Consider the following 18,351-nt stretch of genomic DNA (forward strand, 5'->3'; position numbering starts at 1 on the left):
TAAAGTACGGTGGTGCCAACAAAAATATTCTATGTTGAATATTAACTTGGATTTTAACTTGTTTTACAATATCCTTTCTGAGTAGATCCAAAGTATTCTCCACATACACAGAGTCTAAATGGTTTTATTTATTTACTTTTTTCCCGTTTTAGTCCCCACTAGTCCCACTGTGTTCAGCTTTCATATGGTGGTATATAGGCTGTGCATGGGAGGGTTTATCAGAGATTTGCCTGCAGGGACATAAAATGCATCTAATTAATGGAAAACAATAAAGTCGGAGGCCATAAAACCAAAACAATGACTTGCTAAGACGACCTTTAGTTTAGAGGAAAGTCGCGTGATGACATTTTAAGGTATGGGTCACTTCTAAATATCCTTTTTTCGCGTCGCATAACGTTCCATTATTGATGTTGAAATGAATTATGCAGGATCAAGGGAAATGTTATAGCTACAGTGGCTTAGTTGACCCACATGTATATCAGACAAAATTCATAAGTTTCATAAAAATCTATAAATAATTCTGATGAGGTCCCTTATAACACGTTTCAATACTTTTCAAGACACGTAGGAAACGTTCAACTGTATGCTACTGTTCAGTTGTGGGCGCGTTATACGATGTGCACGCGCATCAACTACGCCCCGCCCTGAGCTCGAGGGGTCCCCCTCTCATTTACTCAACCGAGCATATAAAGAAAGAGAAGGGGGAGGAGGGACCAACGTATTGCGTCATATAACCCCTCCCTCCCACTTTAAATTTACATTTTCTATGGGTCCTGACTGAGTGTACGCGCTCGAGCAAACAGTTTACGAAAGGAGACACACCTCATCCCCAAGAAGTGATCCGGAGACGTACCGATGTGGCCTGCACCACTTTGTCATTTTAAATATTAAACAAGTTGAGTTGGAGAAGTCGCGTTGGGTTCCACTTTGAGGTAGGTGCACGTGTGTGTGTGTGCGTGCGTGCGTGCGCGCGCGTCTTTAGCTCGTGTCATTTTTTGTGTGGGGCTGATTCACAAGCGCACCAACAAAAAGCCGCATGTTTTAAGCCGTCTGTCCCACCCCGTCGGCAGAAGCAGCAGGTTTTGGACTTAAAAACAATAAAGTAGAAGAGTGGACCGAGGAGAGGGAGAATGAGATTGCAAAACGCAAACTCTTGGTTCATTGTCTCCTTTTGTTGTGAAGCGCATGACTGTAGCGACGGGACAGTGGAGAACAAACACGTTGGCGTACAGACAGTTAGATTTTCCTCAGAGCAGGTTGGTGCACGGCAGTTGGGCTCTTTCGGAAAACCTGAGTGTTTGTGTGATGTTCAGAGAAGATGTTGTGGCACTGAACTGTGGTGTTTGTGACGGGAATTACATGAGGAAATCACACTTATTTAAGCCATAAACATGCGTCCTAAAATCACGATTGTCTCAAAAGTGTCTGTAGTCCTCTAACTCAAGGCATACTATTTTTCACTGGCTTTTCTGTGTGTTACAGCAGCCTACAAGTATCAAAGCAGTCCTTATCTAGACCTGTTCAAAACACAAACTAGAGACACAAAACAGCATATTTAATGTGTGACACGTATCTGAGTTCATTGTGTGTGTGTGAGTCAGCCAGAGTGCGTAATAGCACCAGCAAAGACACTCACCCTGTGTCAAAGCACATGGCTTCAGTCTGAGCTGACAAACAGCCATGAGTTGTCATCAGGCGGACTGACCAACTGTCATGTGCAGCAGTGTTTGTGGTCCCTTTCGACAAAGCTTAGCACACTGAAAAAATACAAAATCTCTCCTTCATGTTACACTATGCTTCTGTCAAACTTTAACATTGAGCAAACAGGGCAAAACCCAACTGGAGCCAGGGTGTGTGTATTTGCTGGGCGGAGGCTGAAACACAGCAGCCTGGCAAACACTGTGGGACAGAGCAATCTTAAGGTGAAGCAGTTGAAATTTGGGTCATCGGATGTGGAGAAGTGACAAAAACAGGTGGAATAAATGAGTAAGTGCACAACTCAGGAGTGTGGGTGCGGCGTGAGCAGAGAGGGGGGTATTCTCGCACATGTGTTAGTCATTTGGAGGGGGGTTTGGTAAACGATTTACATCTGTTTTCTGATCTTTGAACCCCCTTCTTCCTTCTCCTCTCTCTTGTTTCTCTCACTGAGCCTCTCTTGCTGTCCTGTTTCCCGTAAGGGCTGATGCAGTCACTGTGTGGTGGGAGTTTGAACTGAACTGCTGTCCGCCCCATTATTATTGTACTCCAAGGAATACAAGTATGAATGAAATGTCTTAGTTTCCATTCTATAATGGCAAGGGTTCATTAGTGGTTCTGGTGTAGTCCTCAGATGTGTCATTACAGGATCAGACTCTACGTTGAGGAGGCAAACTGACCTCAAGGAAATCTAGGTGTTTAGGTCAGAAATAGCTGTGTGTCCAGGGTGCATATGACCAGCGGCCCGCATGTGTGTTGACGTTGTTATCTTTTCACAGCCCGGCTGGTCTGTCCATGGGCACCGAATCTTCATCGCTCAGCAGATTGCACTGATCCCTAAGACCCACAGCTCAGGACACACAGAGTTGCTGTGTGAACTGTTGTTTTCTTCTGAACAAGTTCCGGTTTCTACTTCACTCGGCAAGCCTGAGGGTAGTTTAGGCCAACGTGTGTTAATTGAATGTTTTAAACTATTCTGCCTTGCAGTTTCCTGGAGTAAAAATGGATGAAGTTCTTCCAAGTCATCTTTCCTCTTGCACGATAAGCAAAAAAACATGCTTAGTTGGTAATATCCTTTCTTTGTTTTGTTATGTAAAACATCACGTTTTTGAGTTGCATAACAACCATTTCTTGAAATCCAAGTTGTTGCTGCTGACTGAGTTGCTTGGCATTTCGATCCGTCTTCTCGGTTTCACACAGACCTGTTGTGCATCTGTGTGCTACCTTCTTGCATGCTGGCTGAATGAAATGCTATGATGCAATTACAACACAAGTGACACAACCCCTGAATCCCTCAACAGGACAAAGGATCTGTTTACACTGTTGTGGTTTTATCATGATTGAGCCACAACCAAGGAGCTAAATATCCCAATAGCGAGCGAGTGTGGGAGGCATTGTGAGTGCGTGCTTGTTTTCATGATCTCATGATGACATTTTTCTGGTATAGTCATTTAATGTCTTGGAACCAGTAGTCCTCATGGGGACCAAAGCCCTGTCCTAATGAGGCAGAACATCATTTCTGAGGTACTGGTTGGGGTAGGTGTGAATATTACAGGAACTGGTAATAGTTAGAGTTTGGATTAGGTTTTCCGCAATGAAAAGTAGTCAGTACAGTGTTTTTATGAGGATAGTTGCAGAAGCCTGTGTGTTTGTGGGTGTGTATGCATTCCTGTGTGGGGAGATCAATTTATATAAAAGTCAGACATGCACAGGCTTGTTCAGGCAGGCTCAATAGCTAATGTTGATTAACTTATCAAGGGTACTTGGTATGCATACCAGAGGCTAAAGCAGAGAGACACACCTAGGAAGACTGAGTTTCCCAAAGAATTCCATTGATTTTTCCTTCTGTTATGTCAGAGCTTCAATCACAATAAAGCACCATTACAGTGTTGGCCACTTTGCATCATCTTGTAGAATGGATGGAACGCATACCCGAGCCCTGCCTGTAAATGTTTTACTCCTCGCAGCTTGTTTGGCTGAAGTAAAGGGAAATTGGGAGAAAGAGCATTGTGTACTGGGTTAAGATGCCTGAATCACGATGTATGATTCTGTGTCATTACAAATACTAACAGGAACATGTACCCAGAGAAGAACGGACCCACTCTTCTCTGGAAAAACATGACGCCTCAGAGGTTTCACTATGTATACCAACACCGGTCGTGGAAAGTTTCATCAGACAATGAAATGCATAATTGCTTTCAGTTCCAATTTGAATATACATTTATATGTAGTGAAGGTATAGAACCAGACTGAACACAGTCACTTCATACGGCCTGTTTTGAGCCTTTGTTGTTTCACTGTCTGTGTATGTGTGCGCTCGCACCCTTGTCTGTCTGTCTGACTAACTGATGATTGTCTGGCTGCTCAAGGTAACACTTGTTTTTTGGGGTTTTCTCTGTTGGCATGTAAACAAAGGAGAACCTCCCAAATGCTCCCTGTTGAGCCCTCCAGCCAATGAGCTTTGAGGTCCCAGCTGGGCTCAGCCAGTAGACTGTGAGGAGGGGCGGGACTCTGCACCATGAGGAGAAAAACAGCAGTTGAGCACAAAGCTTTGAATCTGGAACTGGAACAGACAGCACAGCCATAACAAAGACTCTTCCTTTTTGACTATACAGCACTTCACACTGCTCAGTGAAACGTAACGTGTGTGGGGTTTACGCCACTGAAAGCGTAGATATTGGAGCTGTATTTACAAGTGATGAGGACTGTGCAGTAAATGGGGACATGTTTACATGAAAAGTACAGGTGTCCTCTGAATATTTTTTTTTTTTCTTGGATGTGCCTGTCAGTCATGCATGACTGGATCCTGTGCATTTGTTGTCTTCTTTGGTCTTCTGTTTCAGTCCACCTGTTCTCATCAGGTCTATACGTATACTTAAAGAAGCATGTGTTGGAGCCAGCTGTCAAAGGGTAAAGACCAGCCTTTTGTGTTTGACTGACAGGTGTGAGCCCGAACTGTAACCCCTCACTAGTGTTTAAGAACATGTGTTTGAGTCAGCACTTCGATTTCAATCTGTGCATTCCAATGTTTCTCGCTCCAACGTGTCCCTAGTTGAGTATTTGTTTAGCTTTCCGTGGTTATCTGTGTACGTGTGTGTCCCTTCTTGCTTTATTGTGCCCAAAGCCATAATCACTGTGCCGTTTCATCACATTCCTACAACGTGACTCAATATGGTGTCTGTGCCTTTTCAATCCGTCCCATTCATTCTGTTATCTGCCTGACCCTGGGGCTCATACAGTGTGGCAACAAGTCTGTGCACGAGCCATCACACTGAATTACCACAGTCAGTGCTGAAAATAAACGGTCAAACTAGGAATGCATCAGCTCAGACAGAGAGCTGACAGTTGAACTTGATTAGCTTGATTTTTTTTTTTTTTTTTTTTTTAATTTTCTGAGGAGCATTTAAACAAAAAAACAGACATTCGTTGCGCTTGTAGTTGTAACAAAAGCTTTGCCACCTGATTGCATTCAGCTGCAACTAACCGATCTGGACACTTGCTCATATTACTATCAGCTCTTATAACCGATTAGATTGCAGTTAGATGCGGTTGTGGCCAAGCTCGTGTTATTATCGGACAAGACCAAATGCTTCTCGAGAGGCCACACAAGAGCTGAACGACTGAAAGAAGGAGGGAAAGTTACACAGACAGAAACAGTCGCATGAGGAGACCATTTTCAAACGAAGATTATAATGCTGTCGTTTTAATCTGACCTGAAAAGTGCACTAATGTATTGTCAGATTAAGTGTAAAGCGGTAGTTCACTTTTTTGAATGCTGGACAGGAACACACTTGTGCTGAATATAGACCTAAGAGGTAGGTTCTCCCTTTTTCGGCCTGCCATCTCAAATTACAGTATGTGATGTACAGCAGAGGACTCTGTGTGAGGGGAAAGTTGAGTTATGATTTCCTCATCTCCAGCATTTAAGTATGTTAAGTGTCGGGGCCTCGTTCATAAAAAAACTTCTTAGAGTTGTACTTGATCTTAGATAATCAAGCAGATAATCAGAAATTTCCTTGGGACTATGTCCACTTCATAAAAAAGTGCAGTGCATTTAAAAAAAGAAATAAAAAATTTAAAGGGTTTATGCACACACAGGGAGGCTTATTAAGGAATAGCCACACAACAAAAGATAACGGCTAAGGTTTAGCAGGCATGGAAGAAAAGGTTGAAATCGTATTATTCCATGGCCTAAATGATGGGTTTATAAACTAAACAGGGTTGAATGTGCAGTATGTGTCCCATACTGCGGTATCCTACTGCAATCTGCAGGAAAGTCATTTATGTCAAGTCTAGGCTATAGATGGTTTCCTTTTATTAACAAGGCTTCATAAATAACTGCGTGAATGTGGTTTCTGCTCAAGTTGCACTTGAGATTTATAAAAAAAATAGATAAATAAAAAAATTACCATAAGCCCATTTCATAATTGAGGCTGCGTAAGTCTTAAAGGGGCCGGTTCTCTCGCATGCAGACAGCTAGCATTCTGGAGGAGGATGAGTTAGAAAAGCTGATTAAAGAACTGTGATCACTGCTTGTATTAAGGAGGTTGTTTGATCAGGGAACTAGTAATGACTTTGGTTATCTTTGGCTCCCCCTGAAATAACGACATCAGTTTATCTGCAGTAGACTGTCAGTCATTGCGCTGGGTGGGGGGGTAGATTTCAGTCCAGTCAGTAGAAAATGGGAAAGTTACTATTGTTCCTTTTACCCCATCTTATTTATGTCATTTCACTAAAACTGCACAGTAAAAAGTTGAAATGACTTAAATTGTTGTTTACTATAAGCATAAGGTTACCAGAGATTTGAGTCGCAGCTCCTCATATGCCTGGACGGAACACTCTTACCCACCCGGCAGTAACGTGGCTAGGCGTCATACGTTTATTGAGTCGTCCTGTGTCCTCTTAATGACTTCAATGTTTTAAACACTTCCACACAGACGCACGCTGCACAGCCAGAGTTTGAACCTTGTGCTGTCAGATGATGCAATTTGTCCTCTCCCTTTGTCTGCGTTGCTGCATGGTTGCACATCTGTGCTTTATGAACCCTAAAACCCTGACTGTAAATTCCCATACCCCTGCATCTCCCTGGTGACATCACTGCGTTGTGGGAGCAGGGCGGGGCCTTTCAGAGGTCACTACATTAGGAGGCCCACAGAATTCCCCAGCTCCTCTTCTTCATTGCTGCATACCCCCACACTTTTGGCAGGAAATGCAAAACAGATCTCAACCCCCAAACTCTCCGGGATAGTTTTCAGGAGACTTTTTTTTTTCCCCCAAACTTCAACCCTCTTTAAGCCAGATACTGTGAATGTTGATTGTACGTGTGGTGTGATGTATTAGGGGAAGAAACGGTTACAATGAAACTGAGATACATTAAAGTGCTCGTATTGATAGGAAATGGGGAACTTGGCCATACAAAAATGGAAGTTTTTTTTGCCTTCTTTGTGGTACACATGATTTGTCATTTCTACTCTACTTTTTTTTTTTTTTTAACATGGACTGTCCCATAAGTGTTAGCACTTCTTTCTATTCTCATTAGTTTACCAATGTACAATAAAATGCTGAAAACAAATACTGCGTGAGCGGTGCACTTGAGTGAGAGTGCTTTCCACCATGATTTATGTGTTGACACAGGGTGGGCTTGTAAATGAGCCTGTATGTACATTTGGGCTTTTCTATCTCATTGTCACCGCTGGGCACTGAAGTCTTTTTTTACTTTTTCTGTCCCCATCTTAAACGCACACCTTCGGTCTTCTTCTCCTGCCCCCCCGAATTGTCAATTAAAAGCCGCCTGTCTCTGCATTTAGTTAGGGCCTCCCCTATTTATGGCTCAATGGCCGCTTCATTAACAGAAAGGCTAAGAGACGCACAGCCGGATTTGTCCAGCTCGTAACACATAGCTGGGAAGGAAAGTGTGTGTGTGTGGGGGGGGTTGCTTCAGGGGTATTGATGACGCAATTTCCCCTGAGGGGTGGACCTCCCATCTGTGAGTGGAACAGACAGGATCTTGCCAAGGAGGAGACAAAAACAAGAGAATGGGAAGAAGAGGGATTAAATGGGCCAAATAAAGATGATGTAGGTAAAGGAAGTTTTAGGATTTTATTTTATTTTATTTCCGGACATGAACTCTTATGAGGCCGACTCAAAATCAGCTTTTTTCCCCATTTATATTATTGCTAAGCCTCTGTTTTTTTGTATCCTCTACCCAAAGTTGTGACCAATTTTAAGCAGGTATAAATACGTTAAAGCGTAGGACTACTGTTTTGGGGTTTTTTTTCAGCTGCTCATCGCCCATTAAGAATCAGCCATAAATATCACGATGAAGAGACCTCGACTCTGCTAAGATTCCTTGATTTATTTTTTATTTTTTTCATGTTCTGTGTCCCTTATCAGCTTGTATCAAAACTGAATGAGAACATGCTGATCAGTCCTTATTTGGAAATCCTGATCCCAGGAAAATAAATCCTGGCAAGTAGGTGTGGTCTGCTGTGTGTTCACGACCAATGACAGCTGACTGCTTGGCCCCACCCTGTGCAGATCTATAGATGGTCTGTTCTGTTTCTGCCTGTATCCTAGAGGAGAAATGTGGGGTCAGATGGTGGAGGAGGCCACAGCTGCTTTACTTGCCTTATTTTCTCTGTTTTCGGAGGCTGCAGCATGCGGAGAGCCACTTGTGACCCATAAAGGGATAAACCATGTCATTATTAAGTATTTTGTCCTTTTTCCCCCAGTCTGTCCATCTTGGCCAATCATAAATGTATATGTTCATTTGCGTCATGCATACAATTCCGCTTCGTCAAACTGTTTGCCTTTCTAATGGTCTCCACAGCATCGTTTGTCTTGCTAATCAGGTTCTCCCCATCCCTTGTCTGCCGGCCTTTCTCTCTATCTGCGCTCATCTGGTTGAGCAGGGAAAGTGTCTGTCATGGTTTGATTTTGGTTTGTAGATGGACATAAACAAGCAAAGCATTTGCACAATGTTTGGTTTGTTTCTTTGTTTCCGCTATGCAACATCCACTATTTAAACATGCGCCCTGCTTCATGGTTTAAATGTGCTCCTCCCTACATATTTGAATGCTTTGTGACAACATGACTGTGGCAGCTATGATTTGCTCGCCCTGTACACCTTGTTTCATGGCTTACTGCTGTATTCAAAGACCAAAGGAAAAAAAATATATATATAATGGACTCTATCTGGTTTGCTTGTGATCCTGATACAATACCCAGAATTCTGCCAGTGGAGCTTGGTTCCTCTGTTTTAAATTTTTTTTCTTCATAGTTGTGCCGTTTGGTACCATGTCATGAGGGGAGAGGTCATACATCCCGTCTTCTCTGGCGCCTTCCCTCCTGCCTACATTGCAGTAATTTCAGTTAAAAATAAGCAGTTCTGACAATCCTCAGGTCCAACGTTTGCTGTCCATGTATTTGCAGAACTGGGGGTCTGGAGGCCAAGGAGCTCCTGTTTCTACTTCTGATTGTTTGAAGTACACAAAAGTTGGGTACTAGGGACCTCAGGGTGACCCTTTCCACACTTGGTCACATCATAGCTTGTGTTTAACGTAAAAGCATAAATCAGCTTTAAAGTGTAGGCTTGCAGCATAGAGCAGTTGACTTAAAAAGGGCGTGAGTATTCTGCAGCTTTCTTTGGATTCACTGCTACGTGCGACACCCTTCTAGTCCTAATTATTAGAAGCATTGTTCTTTGAAAATGTTTATAGCTACATTATGCTTCATCTGCACAAAACGAGGCACCAGTGTAAACTGATGTCATTTACGAGTTGCCTCTTAGAGCCGTGTCACAATATAAAGAACGGGCAATGGCAGCTTTGAGAGGAGTGAGAATTGAGTATTATGAATGCAACTCTGTGCGTGCTGGATCATATGGCTGAGTTGGCTCTGATGATGCAATAGCTTGGCATTGTGCAGGCACTCGACCCTAGAAGGACCAGTCATTCTATCAGCTCTAATGCAACCTGCCACCACTGGGTACACTTTCACACGCAGCCACAAGTGCAAACGCATTGATCGATTTACTTCCTCTTCTTAAACCAAACCGCCCCACATCTTTCCATTTCACTTTTATACGATGAGAGAGAAGCACGTTAAGAGGATGATATTTTAAATATCTTTAAAAGCACGACTGCAGTTTTATCGACGCACACATTTAAGTTTGTACTTTTAATCCTCCTGCAGGTAACATTTTCTACAACTGTTGGGATGTTTTCTGTCGTCAGCTTATTCAGAAATGTTACATTTCACACAAAAAACACAATTCATGGCTGCAGGGAGATGGGGAAGTGAACAAAGGGAAGCTGTGTTCACATCATCCCCTCATCTCTTTTTCGAGACCCTGCCCTGACTTAGTTTTTTTTTTTCTTTTGGTTTCCATAGTTTTTACAAACTTTCATCTAATTTCTTTCATGAATGGTCTTGCATTTTGCATCACCCTGCGCGTTAGGGGTCCTTTGGAGGCTCATTATCTGTGTGTGTATTCCGCTGCTGTAGGGGTGTGTCTCCAAACCCAAAAAAAAACAAAACTCAAACCACAGAAATGGGGGGGGGGGGGGGGGCTTTTTTAAATGTATCTACATGCTTGGAGTGACGTTACTATTTATGGCATAGCAGTTTGATTAAAGAAGATTAACAGTTACAGCGTTTCTCATAGTATTGTTATAGTTTTAAACTCTGCAGATTACAACACAGGATACAAGGAAGAAGGCTTGTCTTTATCTGACTGTCTGTAGAACATGATGAATAATGATGGTACTTTTTAGCTGTTAAACTTCAACTGATGATTACCTGTGCCATCTGTAGCTAGGATACAGGAAACCAAACGAGACGAAAATAAAACATGTAAAACTACCAGTTATAAGACTGGCTTTGAGCGGTGCTCCAATTTGAGGTTGCAGGTCTCTTTTGAACTCTCCATGTCCCCACCCCCCCGGGCACAGAGGAAGTCGGAGCAGATGTGTTACACCAACAGACACTGTGACAACACAACTGAGTTCCTCAACCAGTTCCAGTCTGCATTAACAGAAACCACACTGAGAAGTACAGTGTATGAGCTCACAAAATACACCGAAATGTACAAACATCGGTCGTACATCGATACCTGACAGACAAAATATTCTTTTTTTATTTTTATTTATTTTTGGAACAGATCTAAACATTGACCTTAAAAGTACTCAAGATGAGGATTTAATAAATTTACTTTAAATATATTCTCGGATTTTTGCTGACCATATGAGTTTTCTTTGAAAGGTTACTAATCTGAGGATTAGAGGGGATTACCCACAACCCCAAAGGTATTATAACCAGCAAGAAATTATTATCATGACTTGTCAACGAATTATTTTTCTAAAGTATTTTTAATGATGTGGCATTTTTCTGCTTTGTCCTTTTAGTCTGTGCAGTATCCCCATGTTTCTCTGAGGCTTCTTTGTTATGTAACTGACATGCTTTTATTTTTTTGCAGCGTCAAAACATCGGCCTCTAGTGGTGGTTTTAACTCATTACACCAGTCAATTTAATGTAGGTTATGTTTTGACACACTCGCCCACCCTCTTGTTTGCAGCACGTGCGGCGCAATGCATCTTTGGTACAACGGACTGTGATTGGCTAGCTCAAGATCACGAACATCTTCGGGGTTGTTTTTTTTTTTTTTCAGTCCACCCTTATCATCAGACTGCAGCCAAACAGGAGACCTGTAACCAAGCAACGCCTTGATATCGCAGGCAGGATTGTTTAGAAATCTGAGTCATTCCTTTAGGAAGTGGGAAAATGAATGTATTCAGTTGTCAGGCATTGTTGAAGTAAACCGATAAATCTGATGTAGGAGTGCACTATTAGATCATCTAACTCTTCTTCAAAAACAGTGTCCGTGATTAGGTTGTTTAACGAAGAAACCATGAGTTTCATAAAGAAACTGCTGTGTGGACAATTCTATTTATTATTAGAAATGTTGATGAACTGCTAAAGATTTGCATTTGAAGTGGGCGGGAGAGAGGAGATGGCAGAGAGAGAGAGAGGGAGTTTGTGCTGGAGTATATGAGTGTGGCTATAAAACAGACTTTGAACTCCAACCAGCTCAGTAGCAGACAGCTGTGCAGGACAAAGCGCATCTCCTTCACGAGGCTCTGCAACACACTGACAAACAGGACAGCCGGCTCTAATAGCTTTTCCTGGAAATCGGATTTTCAATCAAAGTAGCAGCGATGACGACAATGTTCAGATACCCTGTCTTTCCTCATCTGCAGGGTGAGTCAATCTAGGTGGTCCATGGTGGTTTTGAGCTGTCTATGCAAGTAAAAGTGGATTTCATTATTATTATTTTTTTTTAGCTGTTATACAGCCTTTTAATACTTGTTTCAAAGAGACATAAACGTCTTTTTAGGCTTTTAGTTGATAAATGGATAATTCAGGAGATCCAACGACATGAACATTTTCCATGTTCCTGAATAGAGCTTTAGAACCATCTGTTTAGAAGCTATTAAAGATACTTTCTAATGAGGCAAACGGACAAAAAAATCTTTCTTTATGATTTTAGAAATACATTGTGGTGATGTTGATACGGTAGTCTTTGGTTTGTTGCTGTTGATGAACAGAATCTGAGGGTTTTCCTGTCACTGTTGTTTTTTTTTTGTTGTTGTTTGTTGTTGTTTTTTTTTTTTGGTAACTCATTAAATCATTCTTCTAATTTCCACTTGTGAAATGCAAAATATTTTCAGTCAGTTGGCCGTTGTGTAGTGTAGAATATGTGCACATAAAGGTGGATGATGAATTCTCTTAATTCAAAAACATTTATCAGCCTGTGGAAATGAAGTGTACCAGCAACATGTGGAACGTTTGCATAAGAAGGTACATCAAAATATATTCTAGAGTGACTTTGTGCTGCCCAGATTCATGTTATTTTTGCATATGTTTCTGATATCATTTAACAGGGGGATGAAATGTTCCACTTCACTCAGTGTGGAACAATTATGTAACTCCAGCTATAGAGACCATACAAAAAAACTCATGCCGAAGGATCAAGCAGATGTTCGTGTCAGGGTGTTAAATGAGTGTCCTGTCAGACAAATGACACGTTTGCCTTTAAAACGCACTAAAGAAACGTACGTTTTTTGTCCCAGTGGCTGTCAAATAAAGATTGGCTGCTGTTCTGAATTTGTTGGGAGAGCAGGTTAACTGATTTAAAAACATTGTGTTTTGTCTTTGCTCTTCTGTTTGCATCAGATGAAATGCAGCTTTTTAAGAAATGACACACAAAACTGCTTAAGTTGAATGAGTCTTCATTTCTTTTGTCTTTCTGTTAAGTAAATCTGTTCTGCATGAATCGACTAAATAAATCTCCAGAAGTCATGAAAACCATTGTCCCTCAGCAGCTACTTCGACAGGCATGCTTTTGCAGTGCAGATGCCTTTTTACTTTTATTTATTTATTTTTTAATTTACGGCCACATGTCAGAATGGATATATGAAATATTATCCAGATTAATCGGTCAACCGGTTAATAGGTTAATATCTACTTTATTTTCTGCATGCAAACCCGTGTCCCAGAAGTGGTAAATAGAAAGTCATTTTCTCTCTTTAATCAGATCCTGGTCTGTCGCTGTCACCAGGGAGGAGCGTCATGGCGGAACCAGACTACCTGGAGGGAGACTGCGATGAGCTCATCAAACCCAAAAAGCTGATCAACCCAGTCAAGACCTCCCGGAACCACCAAGACTTGCATCGAGAGCTACTCATGAACCAGAAGAGGTCAGGAGCTGGACAACAGCCTCTTTATTCTCTCTGGATGATCGCTCAGTGTCTTTCTTCTCATAACTCCTTATCAAGATTAGTGGATATTTTTCAGATTGTTTTTAAAAAGGAGACACTTGGCAACCCAAAGTTTTGCCATGGTCTGTGGCAGACAAACCACATCAAAAGAGGTTGGAATTCCAAGCATTATGACTAATAAAGCAGTAAAATAAATTTCTTCACATGCGGCAGGTAACTTGGCAAATAACGATTTATTTGTTTATTGCGTTTTAAAACTCCTGTACTGTCCAACAATTTTGAGGTCATCGTGGCTTATGGCAATAACGCAAAGTTAACTCTCATTCACAACTGATAAGGAAGAGGGGAAACAATGCAGACTGTGTCCAAGGCTAATTTAGCTTGATCTCTACTAATAGAGAATGAATGTAGTAAACCCTGCTGCTTTTGTCCTAGTGGTCTCGAATTCATCCAGATTGTTTCGGATGCTTCTCCATTGTGTCGCTATGGGTCTCTTCAGTGGGTTCCTTTACCCTCCAGCAGCATTATTATGTAAAGCTTAAGATATGAAACTTTCATCGGAGCTATTATATAAATGCATTAGTGTATGAGCCTGTCAGAAATCAGTTATGTAAACCACACATACCTGAACATGTATATATTTATATATTGAACTAGATAAAACTGGCTGCTAATATTATTTCATGATCCTCCTACAGAAGATTCCAAGAAGTTTTAGATTAGATTAGATTAGATTTCCTTTATTGTCCCGCAATGGGGAAATTCAAAATTTCAAAGTGTGAGGTTGAATGCACGTGTGTAATCAACCTTTGGACGCTCCATGTTTGTTTTTTTTCCTTTCACCATACAGTGCTGGCAGCTTTGTGCCTGAACTATAAATAGCTGTGTACACACTCCTGCTGTGGCCAGCTGTTCCATCACAGAAGCGATGCTCTGTCTTTAAACTGGTCAAAGAATATGAAAGGAGAACATTACAGAATACAGGGGAACCGGGCTGAGGAGAAGATGCATTTGAATATATTAATCCTTACTTTCTAAAAGCTGTGGAATATTATTTCTAGTTGTCTAGACAGACTGAGATATCAGCTGTTAAGACAAACCAAGTGGGCTTTGGAAGTGAAATTGTTTTGATTGGGCTCTTTCACATGTATTGAAATCTTGTCTGCGTGGTGGATTAGTTGTACTGATGACAGTGGGGAGGGGGGTGGATGGATGGATGGATGGATGGATGGATGGAAAAAAAACAAACGTTATGTAATCAAGATTACAAAATAGTCTCTGGCTGAGGGCCCTTTTCTGCCATCGCTTAGCAGCAGTGACCCTTCCTACACACAAACACACGCATTTAGACACACACATGCAGAGGAATTTCAGAAATCCAGCCTACAACAGATGGAGGTGCTGGTGTGTGGCATACTGAACACGCATTCCGCCCAGTCTGTGGGCACTTGTGGTTAGCAGGATCAGCAATTATATAAAGGATGCAAGCCTTGAAAAATGAGTGGCATAAGCGTCTTTTATAGCTCGTCTTGTTGCTTCGGCTAACCTTGACCTCCTCCGTTTCTGCGTGAGGTAGTTAAAAACCTCCCGACCTCGTCACTTCTGCTACCCTCTACTTTGCCTCAGTTGTTAAGTGCTTTCATAAGACATGGGAACAGTCCATTTAACTGCAGCGGTGACTCTAAATAAAGTAGCGCCTTGTAAATGAACTCCCGCTGCATCTTGGAACATTCTGAGCTTGGTTATGTAATCTTCAAGATGTAATTATGCATTTAATTAAGGCTCTGCTGATGCTGAGCTGTAGGCAGGTAGGAACACTCTGTTTTTCTGTGAAGACGCATGCAGTCATGCTAGTAAAACAGAACTGATCACAAGGAAAGTCAGGAAAAACTGAACCTTTCTTTTTTTTAACGAAGCACTGCCTCTGTCATTTCTCTTTATTGTATTTATTTATGTACATGTAGCATTTGATTGTAGCTGTGATCCTTTAATAGTGACTTTACTGTTTATTAATTTTTGCCTTTTATGGCTGACTCCAGCCCAATACTCCCTGCCCAGCCTCCTCTCTTCAGCCCCCACCCTTTTGTCTTGTCATTTGGAGGACTTTAGAGGATTACGTAACTTTGCTCCTTTTGCCAAGACTTGATGCCAAAACATTTTTCCAAGATGTCTCTATTCTCCTCCTTTTGAATACACAGACCTATGCGGCTGTGTAACAGTAACAGTCCTGGCACAAGACGCCTAACATGGGACTGTATTTGCAGATAGTTTAAGATATGCAGGGAGCAAAAATGAAGGTTTCAACCCACTTTTCCATGGCAAACATAAGTTATGCAGATTTGTAAATGTAGAATAATCTCCGATTGTCTCAACCTCAAAACAAGATTGACAGGTTTTAATCCGGAACATCTAATACAGATCTGCATGTCAGACTAGAATGAGGTCATGGGTTTTCATCTGTTTTGCATTAATTTGTAAGCCAGTCTCTCTCAGAAATGAGGTTGTTCAGTGTCATAACCCTTTGTTGCTGCAGGTTGACCTATAAGCTTTATTCTTTGAACAAACTGTAACACCAGTCTATTGTGCGCAGGGGTCTGGCTCCTCAGAACAAACCTGAACTGCAGAAGGTCCTAGAGAAGAGAAAGAGGGAACAAATTATTAAGGCTCAGAAGGAGGAGCAGGAGGCCCACAAGAAGCGGAGCGATCTGGAGATTGAGCTCATGAAAAGGCAACAGAAACTTGAACAGGTAAAATGGATGAATGGAAATGGTATCTATTAATGCACATGTAACTGTATCTTTAAGTGATTCTTCCCTGTATTTGAACTATATTGGTTATATGTTTCCTTTTAAATCGAGTGTGACTTGATTTAATTTAATGTTTTCAATGTCTTGTGTTGTGCAGCTGGAACTGGATCAGCAGAAAGATGAGGAGGAACAGGAGAACACCCCTGAGTTTGTGAAGATGAAAAGCAACTTGCGCAGGACCAAGCAGGAAACAGATGGGGAGGAACGAACCACTTAAAAACCTGCAGGGGTGTCTGGCTGACTGAGATGTCGGGAGTGTGTGTACAAAAGAGAGAGTGTGTTGTGTCTGTGGTTCACGGTGGTGACCCGACCAAGATGAACCTCCTGGCTTTCCCAATCTAGCTGTTCCTTCCTGCAGTGAGGAGAGAGACTTTAGAGACTAAAGACCCCCCCACTCTTGTCTGCAATGGACCGCCAGCACTCACACCCATCCAGCAGCACACAGCACCCCCGCAAGAGGAATTTAACATGGACATGTTACACACTTTTCAACAAGTCCGAGTGAGCTTCCCCTGAGCTCCGATGGAGATACAACCACACGCACACGCACACACACACACACACACACACACACGCACGCACACACAGGAGTTTTAACCCCCTTCAGTTTTCACTCCTTTCTGCACAGTGAGCTGGCATTTCTGTTCATCAATGTTGTCGTTGTTTTGTTCTCATCTTCTGAATTGAAAAATGAAAAAGTGGACACTGGATGGACTCTTGAAGCTGTGTAATATAAAAGCCAAACAAATGTGCTTTTGTTATTTATGTTTGTAGCTTTTAGTCCACGTGTAGGAAAGGACACTTTTAGTAATTCTGTATTTTACTTTGTTTTACAACATAGTATATGAAGCCAGAACAGGACAAAGGGAGTGTGTGCTTGTGTGAAACACTCAAGTTTGCTTCATTATTTTTTTAAATTCAAGTCATGCCATTTCCTCAGCTAATGACATTTTGAGCAACAGTAGAACTCCCAGGCATGAGTGACTTTTCTTTATATATTCTGTTGTTTTGTATGAAAAAAAAAACATGTTACTTAATAAATGATTTAAGTTTTTTTTTTTTTTTTTTTTTTTGGCTGGTTATGAGGAAAAATGTATTTGCTGAGTCATCAGTTTTTGTGTACTCTTCCTAGCAAAGAGTTGACGGAAGCCAAAATGTCAAATCAAAAGCATACACACTGCAGGCTACGCAGAAAGAAACGACCCCGATGAGCCTGCTGGAAGTTTTTCACGACAGCGTTTTGGTCTCACTTTGCAATGAACCCTCAGACTGAATTTATTTCAATCGGTTAATCTGAATTAAAGGGTTGCCGACTGCAAAATAGCTTAGATAGGGTGCGTAGCGTTAATCTTTTAAAGAAAAACAAGGGCTCACTGTAAGAAGCATGAAGCTCTGGGTGTAGAAGGTTGCATTTGAATATCGCACACAAGAATATAATGGGTCTAAAATTCTGGTTATGGATTGCCAAAAGATGATTGTTTCTTCGTAGATTTCTAATATATTAAATAATATGTTCCTCTCTGGAATCTCCCTTTTGAATAAATTAATAAAATAATTGCAAAGCCTTCAGTTTATTTTCTATTAGGTTTGTTATGCTAGAGTTGGTGGATTTGTTATCCAACTAACAGCAGCTGTCTCTTTTCTAAAAATGAAATAAAATGCAAAAAAAAAAAAATATCATGCATATCAAGTCATTTTAATTTCTGCTGGCTTTGTCTGGAATCGATGTTTTACTTCCACTGCAACATATTTTGAATGTTTGGATGTTGACTGCAGATCTGGAAAGCTGCATATAATACAAGAACTGTACTATACAATATGTGGGAAATGGTAGAGTCCAGTAGTTTGACACAGCATTGAGAGACAATTTCTTGTGTTTTTAGCATAGTTTTGTATAATAGGGTAGTAAACAAGTCTCACTGGTAGTCATTTGAGCTTTAATGTGGGTGGAAGAGCTTAAAATAGAAATGAAATCACTAAAGACTAGCAGGGTAAGACATCAAAAGCTTGCACATTCTCATGAATAAGTTTGTTTTTACTTTAGATTTACTTTTACACTTTGAAGGAGATTA

The 18,351-nt window shown here is 41.3% G+C and overlaps 1 protein-coding gene across 5 annotated transcripts; it reads left to right on the forward strand.

Moving 5' to 3' along the window:
• Positions 1-766: 766 nt before the first annotated feature.
• Positions 767-17,841, forward strand: fam107b (family with sequence similarity 107 member B). 5 transcript variants are annotated; one of them, XM_072385720.1, is made up of 4 exons: positions 767-932; positions 13,289-13,451; positions 16,063-16,219; positions 16,377-17,841. In XM_072385720.1, exons 2-4 carry the CDS (start codon positions 13,324-13,326, stop codon positions 16,494-16,496), a joined length of 405 nt encoding a protein of 134 aa, XP_072241821.1. In that variant the 5' UTR covers positions 767-932; positions 13,289-13,323; the 3' UTR covers positions 16,497-17,841. The 5 variants fall into 5 exon arrangements, with proteins under 5 accessions (XP_072241821.1, XP_072241822.1, XP_072241823.1 ...); XM_072385721.1 differs by having other exon boundaries at positions 13,313-13,451; XM_072385722.1 differs by lacking the exon at positions 767-932 and adding an exon at positions 1,022-1,226 and having other exon boundaries at positions 13,313-13,451.
• Positions 17,842-18,351: the final 510 nt, after the last annotated feature.

This window comes from Leuresthes tenuis, unplaced genomic scaffold (assembly GCF_036924035.1).
Source record: "Leuresthes tenuis unplaced genomic scaffold, fLeuTen1.0.hap1 SCAF_5, whole genome shotgun sequence".
Taxonomy (NCBI): Eukaryota; Metazoa; Chordata; class Actinopteri; order Atheriniformes; family Atherinopsidae; genus Leuresthes; species Leuresthes tenuis.